The 10963-nt window shown below is 43.7% G+C and overlaps 1 protein-coding gene across 1 annotated transcript in view; it reads right to left on the bottom strand.

Annotated features, from left to right (window-relative positions):
• The window catches only part of LOC116399718 (slit homolog 1 protein-like), a 30847-nt gene that overhangs the window by 14265 nt on the left and 5619 nt on the right, over nucleotides 1–10963 (bottom strand). The window contains exons 4-13 of the mRNA XM_031877092.1: nucleotides 7561–7632; nucleotides 6988–7059; nucleotides 6608–6679; nucleotides 6062–6225; nucleotides 5821–5968; nucleotides 5041–5112; nucleotides 3297–3368; nucleotides 2766–2837; nucleotides 1623–1766; nucleotides 1333–1496 (exon numbers count right to left, since the gene is read on the bottom strand). Coding sequence (XP_031732952.1) covers nucleotides 1333–1496; nucleotides 1623–1766; nucleotides 2766–2837; nucleotides 3297–3368; nucleotides 5041–5112; nucleotides 5821–5968; nucleotides 6062–6225; nucleotides 6608–6679; nucleotides 6988–7059; nucleotides 7561–7632 — 1052 coding nt within the window. The remainder of the gene's footprint in view (nucleotides 1–1332; nucleotides 1497–1622; nucleotides 1767–2765; nucleotides 2838–3296; nucleotides 3369–5040; nucleotides 5113–5820; nucleotides 5969–6061; nucleotides 6226–6607; nucleotides 6680–6987; nucleotides 7060–7560; nucleotides 7633–10963) is intronic.

A 10963-nucleotide genomic window follows, 5' to 3' on the forward strand; every position in this document is an offset into this window, starting at 1 on the left:
CACACACACACACACACACACACACACACACACACACACACACACACTCCAGGAGGAGGTCTTCTATAAAACTGGCAGCAGCAGACGTTTAACATTTTTAAACATGAAAGAAGGCGTAAAGCGAGCCATGTTTTGGTGTTTTATGGAGGAACTTTGATATCTGCAAATATTAACGGTTCTTAGGTCTAAAACAAGAAGAAGAATTGCTATGTTTTCATTCCAAAAGTTGGCATTGAGCGGTAGGAACCTGAACAGATAATATTGTTATTGTTATTTACAGCAGATATAAGAGATTTGAGAGGAAAAGAGAGTTGGTCCACAGGTCGACACACATCGGTTAACGCTGGTTAAGCCAGACAAGACGTGCACTTGCAGTTGATGTGAGTTTTGAATCAAATAAAAAGAGACAATAAGTTGTTTTTGGTTCAAGCAACTACAAGGAACTTTCAATTTGCGTTGATTTTGTGGACAAAGACGGTAGTGTTTAACGGCCTTGCATCGTAAAGATCTTGATCTAGTGTGTGTGTGGCAATTGGTTTTGGAAGTGAGTGAAAGAAAACTTATTTTTAACAACTTCTTTCTTTTTTAAACACAGCTGTTTGCAGGATGGATAGCGATACGTGTAATATGATGATGATGAAACAAAGTCAACTTTGTGTAAGTCACCAAAGTAAATTCATATATTGATGTAAAACCACATCTCCAATGTACTGCATTAATAAAGTAGACATATAAGTGTAGGATGAGGGCTGATTCTCTCCGTCTGTTGAACGACGGACCAAGTTTGACTCCTGTTTTTCACCCTTGCTCTAACACTGTCCCTTTATTATTAAGGGTTGTTTTGTTTTGTTCTGACTTTAATGTTTTTCTTTGCTGATCAGTATAATACTCACTGCAAAACGGGAAAGAGTAAACATTAGCTCTTCTAGTTTGCGTGCCATAGATCTTATATAGAAAATGGACAAATCTTCAGTTTCTGATGATGTAGCTCATTTTTCAGCATCAGTTTTATATTGAGACAGTCTAAAAACTCCTTGTAGTAAATTTCCCCTTTTTCTGCACAATGCCTTTTGTACCATGCAGAGAGAAGTGATTGTGTCTGACAGCAGAATGTCACTAACTAATATATATGCTAATAGCTCATGTATATGACACAAAAGGCTTTTGGGGGGTTTATGATTTGCATTTCTTACACATACTGTGTGAATATTTCTCTTGAGGGAAGCTTTGCAGTGGTTCATCATCTTACACTCGCAAACCCAGACTGTCACCACCCGTCTCAATTCACACACACACACACACACACACACACACACACACACACACACTGACCGGAGCAGCGGAACTTGCTGCTCTTGATCTGTGCAATGCGCTTGTTGGCGAGGCGTCGAGGGCTGGCGCAGCGCGCTCCGCTGGTCTCTATGGGGTTCGAACGGAGGAAGTCGGCCAGCCACTTCACATTACAGTCACACACGAAGGGGTTCTGGGCCAAGTGGCTGATGGGAAATCACAGGGGGCAGGACATCAGTCGGATCAGACTGAATGGAGTGGAACAGCACAGAGCTTAAAATAGCATGTGTGTATGTGTGTGTGTGTGTGTGTGTGTGTGTGTGTTTTCTTACAGCGTCTGGATGCTGTGCAGCGAGCTGAAGGTGCCTTTCGCTAGACTCTGGATTTTGTTGTCATAAAGCGACAGCAGAGCCAAGTTCTCCAGATCTTTGAACACGGAGGCTCTGATGCAGTGGATCTTATTGGCATTCAGCAACCTGATGCACACATGACACGATCATTAGCAGTATGTTAATTAAACTGTCACATATACGTATCATCAATCATTTTCTAATTCATCGTAAGGGTTGTAAATGAAGGTCCTGTTGCTAACTAACTAGCTAGCTAGCGTGTTAGATAACTAACTAACTAGCTAGCTAGCGTGTTAGATAACTAACTAGCTAGCTAGCTAGCGTGTTAGATAACTAACTAACTAGCTAGCTAGCGTGTTAGATAACTAACTAACTAGCTAGCTAGCGTGTTAGATAACTAACTAACTAGCTAGCTAGCATGTTAGATAACTAACTAACTAACTAGCTAGCGTGTTAGATAACTAACTAACTAGCTAGCTAGCTAGCATGTTAGATAACTAACAAGCTAACTAGCTAGCGTGTTAGATAACTAACTAGCTAGCTAGCTATGATGTTAGATAACTAGCTAGCTAGCTTGTAAATTCCACTAGGATTACATTTTACACTAGTTACTGAAAATGAGCCGAACAAAGTTGTCGCTCATCTTATAGCGATGTGCTTTCCTCAGCTGTGCGTGTGGATGAAGCATTAAGCCGTTATATTTGATACTCATTGTACTCGTCACTGCAAAAATAACTCAGTTTTTGATTGTTAGCCACTGAAACAATGGCACACATAAAGAAGTGTGCTGCTCTGACCGCCCTGCTGTGTTAATTAGAATGGAAATGTCCCTTCTACTCCGATTTATTTCTATGCACAACTACTACCACTGAAGCCTCAGCATGTGGAATACATTGTGTGGCACGCAAGGCGATGGCAGTGTTATCAAAACAAGCAACATCACAGCCTGTTTTATGAGAAACAGATCTGCAACAGTTTGACTTGGCTGAAGAAACAGAGACTCGTACGTTTCCATCCAAGAATGGAACAACTTACGGGCACTTTCAAGCCGTTTGACACCTGCAATTTGTTTGTGTAAAACACGGTCAGTCAATGTCAAGCTCAGACAAATGGTTTTGGACTTACAGCAGCTCCAGAGAGGCCAGGCCATCAAACACTCCGCTGGGCAGCTCAGTGATCTTGTTACCGTACAGAACCCTGTACACAAAGACGTACTGTATGCATCCTAACAGTGTGTTTTATTATCAATGTGCATCAACATAGACAACAGTACGACTTTCATTCCATTGGTAAAGCTTCGCTGTAACCACACATTTCCACACAATCCACGACCAGAAGAGAGTCACGCTGGCAGAGACAGTCATACTCACACACACTTACACACACACACACACACACACACACAACAACAACAACAACATAAAGGCCACCCGCTGTGATTGTTTGAAAGTCCTGATATATCATAAAGAAGTTCTGTTTACAGAGAGCAGGCGCCACTTTTGAATTATTCATACCAACAGACGCACGAAACACACGCATGCCGTGCAAACATATGGAGGTATAGACAAGACATATGTAACCACATATTGGTAGAGGCACTCCGACAGTGTATTCACACTCACACACACACACTCACACACTCTGAGTCTTACTCACAGTGAGTTGAGAGCTCGGAGGCCGTGGAAAGCATCGGGAGCGATCTCAGATATCTGGTTGTTACTCAGGTCTCTGGGAATACAACAGAGAACACACACACAGACTTTAGTCACAGCGGCCAGAAACATGCATTTAAAGAACTGCTTTGTTTTTGAGGTAAAGTCAGAGACTGCTGTCCTGTAGAAGCCTGCAGGGACAACGTCCATCTGTAGGCCAGACCTGGAAATTAGCATCGCAATACCGTTGACAAAAAGCCAATGGGATTTTTCCATTGGGTTTAGGATTATTGCAGAAAATAAGCTCTGTGGCGAACACAAGTCTATGATACTTACTAGTTTTGTTCAGCAAGATAATCTTCACAAATCAACACCACGTTGATGATTTTTGCAGCTTGAATGCAATCGGCAGAAGATAACGTTACGCTATGAACTACATCACGGTCACAACGCATACATGAATGGTTTTATTGTTCTTTTTTCTAATCCCTCAAATCAAATCTAATACAGAACTTTTTGTAAAGAATGAGGAACCGCACTTTATGTGAAAACCAGGCTCTACAAGAGCGAGTGCTGTTTCTGCAGGCCAAGTTCTTACATCTCTGATTTGTTCTGGTCCGGCCAAACCACAACATGTCAGATTATAAAATCCTTCTTCTGCCGCCACATGTCAGTCGCTCAACTGTCACAATAAATTTTAACACAAAACCACTTAAACCAGCCTGGTAATGTAATCAACCCCTGTCTCAGGGACGTGGGACGGTCTCACGATGATGATGTAAGAGGACGAGAAAGAGGGGGGGATAAGTTTGAGAGGAAAAGGAAAACCGCAGAGAGACAGAGAGAGAGAGAGAGAGAGATGGAAATGGGCAAAGGAAAAGAGAAAGAGAGAAGCAGTGAGAGTGAACAGAACAAAAGCCACAAAGACAGAAAATGGGGCACAGAGCTATGAACATTAATAAAATGACATTATTGTGGTCAAATGTGCATCTTAAACACATTCACCAGATCCCAGTGATATGCTCTGGATTCATCATGCGAGACCCTTAAAGGGCCTCTGATCTGATGGGGACGGCTCTGCTGACTGACATAAATCAAGCGCTCCTCGGTGCTGAAAATCCACTGGGGCTGTTTGTTATGTTGAGCGGGGGGGAGACAGAGGAAGAGGAGAGGGATCCAGTTGGCGGATCACAGTTTAAAAAACAGACGTTTTTCCCCAGAGGCATTGACTCGCTGGAGGCAGACATACTGTAATCTCATTGGTTGAGTCGAAACTCAAAGGGATGGAGCCATAAAAACCGAAGCTTCTCTGACGAGATGGTGTTATTCTGTTAGCTGTCTTTCAAACTACCTCCTATGGAGAATATATTGAATCCCTTTGTGTCATACTGATCATATTAGGGCTGCGATTATCGTCATTATCGATTAATCTGACAATTATTATTATATTCTATATGAATCGATTTAACGTTTTTCAATCATATCGAACATAATATCTTTGGTTTTTGGACTGACTAAAGACTAGATAAAAACATTTAAGACATTTTTCACTATTTTCTGACATTTTATAGACCAAATGATTAATTGACAATAAAAATAATCGTTGGTTGCACCCCTCGTGGATGTTTGTGTCTCCTCCTGGTTTATTTAACCTGGCTAAGAGTTCAGTCACTGATTGAATAATTATCCACAACCTTTCTTTAACCTCAACTGTTACTCATGAGTTATCGTGTCTTTAGAGGACTCACATTCGACGAAGCTTCTTGTAGGAGGTGAAGGCGCCCGGAGGAACCGACTTGATGCCATTCTGCTCCAAGCGACTGCAGAGAAACACAGAGAGAGACATAATTAATAATGTAACAGCTGTAGGCCGTTTCACAGCACAGCTGTCAACTGGAGTGTCTGTAGTTTCAATTCAAACTCATTTGTCCACATGCAATATTAATCCAAAGTTCTGTTCTCCTGTCAACTGTTACAGCGTGACTGTGGGCTTGTACAGCTTAGAGAGAAGGACTCGTGCAGAGTCTTTCAAAGACAAACCAGAACACACAGTTGTTGCCTGAATAGAAAGCTGTGCACGGCCACGCGGCCATAAAGAGATGCAGTTGGAAAAAAGCTCGTACTGAATCACACTGTAAAAAGAAAAAGATGAGAAATTTTTAAATCAAATTTAAACCCTAACTAATTTCTAAAGGTTTGACTAACATTATATTTCATCATTGCAACTCTGATTTGTTTATGGTCTGTGTGACTCTAAATGGACCATAATGTACTAAATGAACATCATGCTGTATTGAAGAAGAGTTGAAACTAGAGATTGAGACCATAAACTCATGTTTACAATGTTTACTGAGGTAATAAATCAAGAGAGAAGTAGAGTCATTTTCTCATAGACTTCTATACAACCAGAGGAGTCGCCCCCTGGTGGACACTAGAGAGAATGCAGCTTTAACACATGAAGCATCGGCTTCACTCAGCAGAACCAGAGGTTGCCGCCTGGTTGAAATGTAAACCTCTATGATACTCACATCTCAGTCATGGCCTCGGGCAGGTGGGCGGGGATGGCGGTGAGGCCCCTCCCCCGACAGTCCACGATGTTGTTGCTGCAGGAGCACATGGGAGGACAGGAGCCGGACGCCAGGCTGCATGGCTGAACGAAGGCACTGCCACCGTTACCTGCAAGCAAACAACGAAACAACACCAACTTTCAACTCCGTCGGGCCACGCTTTGACCCGAGCGCGTCGTCTCGTGTCACCGGGCTGCCGTACCTGAGCAGGCGAAGTCGCTCTTGCGCAGCTCGGCGAGGTTGAGGCCCCTCAGCGAGGGAGGAGAGCTGCACTGGGTGTAGAGGCCCAAAGCCGCCCGCTGCCGCAGCCACGGAGACAACCAGGCCAGGTGACAGTCGCAACGCAGAGCGTTAGAGTGGAGCCGGCTGGGAGGAGACGGGGGGAGGATGGAGAGGGGAGATCAGGGGGAGGGAGAGAGGACAGGTGGGAGAGAAGGAGGGAGGGGGATGAAGAGAAGAGCAGGAGAGCAGAAAATGGAAGTGTACAAGGAAATAAGGGAAGAGTTGGATGAGAGAGAAGAGGAAATGGAAAGCGGAAGGATGCAAAAGAGGGTGAGAAAAGGAAGGAAGGAGTGGATAGGTGGGAGGACATAACAGAGTAGGGAAGGAAGTATTGTAGGAGATAGGAAAGGAGAGAACGTAAGTATTGGTAAGCATCTGACTGTGACCGTTGTTTACATCTCATTGTGGTTCTGTTTCCAGAATGCGGCATCCTGGGTAACGTAGTGCGTTGACTTGAAGGACTCACAAGGTGCGGAGCTTCGGCATGTGGTTGAAACTGGAGACCGGGATGCTGCTGACGTTGTTGTTGTTCAGCGTGCTGGGAGAGAGGGAGACATAGAGAAAGAGAGAGGGAGACATAGAGAAAGAGAGAGGGAGACATAGAGATAGAGAGAGACATTGACAGACAGAAAGAGAAAGAGTGAGGGAGAAAAGATGGGAGAGAAAGTGAGACACGATGAGAAGAAAGGAGATAAAAAAGGAAAGATAAGAATAAATAGTGAGAGGAATGATGGGAGAGTCGGTGAGACAAAAACAAGTTGATGGCGAGTACAAATGAAAACAGAAGTTTAGAAGGTATTAACATAGTAAGTGATGGCAGTACACAGAAGTATTCAGAATACTCACAGTACTTCCAGGGATCGCAGCGCTCTGAACGCCCCCTCCTCGATACAGCTGATGTGGTTTTTATCCAGCTGCCTGGTGACGACAGCGAGACAAACAGAACGATGTCTAATTGCGCCAATCGATCAAGGGATCAATGAACAAAATGTGTTTGAATTTGGTTTCAAGGCACCAAGACGCAATGCATTGTGGGGCAGTTGAGCACGTGCAGTAAGCTCACGTTGCATCCTTCTAATGTAGTTTACATCCGGGCATGAGTCATGTACACACAATCCAAATACTACGCAGTGTGAACTCAAGATTTACGTACTTTGTGTGAATCGTTGGTTTGTGAGCATTTTCAAAAACATCCTTTTCTTTTAGCGACATACTAAATCATTTTTTTTACATACTAAACTATAATTTTTGTATGACTTTTTTCACGCTACTATACAATGACTTTTGTGACATATGAAACTTTTTTTTGACTTTTTTTAGTATAACATCAAAGGTTCATAAAAAGTCATATTTATGTGTGTGTGTGTGTGTGTGTGTGTGTGTGTGTGCGTGTGTGTGTGTGTGTGTGCACTTCCACACAGGTTTTTGAGGCCCGTGGCTCCTCTGAAGGCCCTCCTTGGGATTGCCTGGATGCTGTTTTCACTCAGGTCCCTGAAAAACAAGGAGAGAGATCCCGACTCTCAGTCGACTAACGTTTGTACATTCAACAGTTTGACTTAACACACAACAATCCCTGCGAATGCTTCGCTAGCACACGCTTTGTCCTGTTTGAATTTCAAATTTGAGAAGCGAGAGACGCGGCACAAGAGACCTGAGAGGGTCACATGTGCTACAACAGTCCGACTTCTCTATATCACAAAACGGAGGACGAGTGGAGAGAGATACACCGCTGCATTGTGGGAAAGGACAGATCAACAACAACAACAACAGAACCCAGCTGATGAAGGCAAAACTACAGGGGGAAAAAGTGTGTATGTGTATGTGTGTGTGTGTGCGTGTGTGTGTGTCGGACAGACCACGGAGGAGGAGGAGGATGTGCATCATCTCTGACTGCCCTGGAGGACCTAAGACACACTCCATTAATGTCAGGGTCAAACCAAGAGAGCCCGACAGAGGGGGAAACACCCACTTACTGAGCCGGACACACATACCGTTTGACATTCAATCTCTTTGTGAAAGCAGATAAAAAATGTTCACAATGTCACACTGAAGCTGTTTTTTGTTCTCTTTCACAGTCAGGAAATGAGCAAACTTTACCTAGTTTGCCCGAGGTGACTCTCGTCAGACAACACGCTGACGTTTGGGGTCAAACAAGGGCTAGTTTGAGAAATTAAGTATGTTGGAGAGGAGTAGAGGAGCAAGAGGGGATCTAACAACAGCAACGTCTATCTCCATCTCTGATCTTGTTTTCTGTTTGTATTGAGCGCCATGTTCTTAAGGCAGCCACCCCGGCTGCAGACAGCATGCAGGTTTTATCAGCCGATCTGAGGCCAATCAATCCCTGCGCTCAGTCACTTACAGCTCCGTCTCTGTCGGAGGGGTTCGGTGGTAAACCAGAGACCTCCTCTGTGCGGCCGAAAGCCAGAGGAAGTACCACGGAGAGGTCAGCGGTTAGAAAGCAGCAAGACGGCTCGAGATAAAATGAGAGTAAAGTAAATGAGACTGAACTCGACACCGCCTGAGGTCGGTGGTGAAAGTAGACGTGGAAGCGTGAGGCTCAGCAGTGATGGAGGTGATGAGGGATAAACAGAGTGACAGTAGAGCGATAGACACAGGGGCGAACAAGAACATCAACTAAAGGAGCAAGAAGGGCATCAGATCCTCCAAGTGGAAGCCTTTTGGACACGACCGATTGGCAACCAGACCCAGTGAGAGGATCATACACGCAACCCGGCCCCGATGCACCCTGGGATACCCGAGGAGAAGCTGGGAGGACGGGGCTCAGGGAAAGGATGTCTGAGGTACTTTGCTTCCTGTTGCACAAACCCAGATGAGCTGTTGAAGTCGATAGATTGAGACACGTAACAGAGAAATTAGCAAATGAAGGGAAATAAAAAATAAGTGGGAAGGAGGAAATTGAAACCCTCTGAACTCCAGAACCCGCCGACCGGATTGAAAAGTGTGTTTTTTACATCGTTTACCAGCCGGAAGCTGTGAAAAACGATTTAGTTATCGTCAGATTATCATGTTTTCTGCGGTCCCTGAACACATCATGTGTGACGAACGCTTGAGTCAGAAAAAGCAGCCAAAAGAAAGCTCAAATTTGTGATATTTCATCTGTATGTATTATATAAAGTGTCACGCCGAATAAACCTCTTACTTTCACCAGATGCTGTGAAAAACATTACATTCTGCGCTCCTCAGTAGCAACTAAAGCCTCGATTGATTCGGCTCAGACCAACAGACACGTGGTTGTAAAAATGTAAATAGTTCAATATGAATAGAATGTGGAACCTCCTTCTTCGTGGACACTTGGAACAATGTTGCATATATAGATTCCATGGTTTTCCAATTTTTGTTAAATATATTGTCAAAGAAATTCAACTTGTGTTTTTTTTTTTCTTTTGTATGATATATGTCATGGTAAGTGTGTTAAACTACGCCAAAGATATTCTCTACTTCTAGCCATGATTGTTCTGTTTCAATAGAGGGGCGGGACTTATATATTGCAGTGACAATCAAGCCACAGAGCGTAAAAACGGCCCAAAACTGCTCAGGGGTTCAGAGGGTTAAGTTACAGTACGAGAGTCAGAGGGAGGAAATAAATCAAGAAGACTACGAGGAGCGTTGGAGCAGGAGAGAGGGGTGCTTATGGTGAAATGGAGGCTTGATAGAAAGAGGCAGAGGAGGAAAGAGTTGTTCTGCTTCATCTCAGAGGGAGCTCAAGGCCAGTGAACCAAACGAACCCTTTTCTTTGTGTCTGTCTGGCCCTCTCTCTTCACTTCCAGTACGCTTTCTATCCACTCGTGGATCTGAGCGCCAGAAAATAATCATTTCAGTTCTGTTCGTCACAAATCGTTTATTCCTTTGCAACAGAATGAAAGAAGACCTGCCGACGCGACTGGAAGACGTTTCAAAGCTGCGTTTCTCTCCAGGAAGCACGGCTGGAAGATGTTTCAGTCTGAATCTGACTCAGCAGTTTAATGGAACAATAACACACAGTTACTTTAAGAAACAATACAATGTGATGTTAGCTGCGGTGGATTCATCCTCCAGCAGGTCTCCAGTCTCAGAAAATTAACCTTCATCGTGGCGAATAGAGCAGATTCCTCAGAATGAATCTGTTTGTGACACACAGCAGGATGGACTCATCGAAACAAAATCAGAGACTAGTGCACAACATGATCAATATTCACGAATAAAAAACAGGAGATCTTGACAAATAAAAGCGACTTTTCCAGTGGAAAGTCTAAATAAAAGTATCACACGTAACTTGTACTAACTTAGTGATGAGTTGTTCCTCCTTTCCTCTCTTCTCAGATTCTGTTTTTCTGCTGAGCTTAAACTGAGCTAAACCTTTTATACGATGACATACAGCACGTCAGGCTGCATCACCTTGTGATCTAATTGTCCCCAATAACAATAGAAGTTGAGTAAATGCAACCAGCATCACACGTCCCGTCTATAAACAACTGGATATTAACACATCACAACACGCACCCTGTTTGAAAAAATACATGTGGAGCTTATGAACGCCAGATGATGGGGTGCTTCATGATAAACAACTCTGGGAAATGTGTAAATAAATAAAAAACATACAGTATTTCAGATTTAACGTTCAAAACACACAAAAAACAAGAAAAAGGAATAAGAAGGAAGTTAAACTGGTGTTTGAATGTCAGGGTGTTCCTCAAAGAGGCAGTAAAAGCTCGTTCACAGAGCTTCACTGAGAGGAGGAGCAACTGTGAGAGAGGAGAGCTGCTGAGTCACTTCTCCTGAAGTGAAAGTGAAAGTTAGTCTGAGCGACAGCAGAGCCGCAGTC

The sequence above is a fragment of the Anarrhichthys ocellatus genome, unplaced genomic scaffold (assembly GCF_004355925.1).
Source record: "Anarrhichthys ocellatus isolate YVR2014 unplaced genomic scaffold, GSC_Weel_1.0 scaffold126, whole genome shotgun sequence".
Classification (NCBI taxonomy): Eukaryota; Metazoa; Chordata; class Actinopteri; order Perciformes; family Anarhichadidae; genus Anarrhichthys; species Anarrhichthys ocellatus.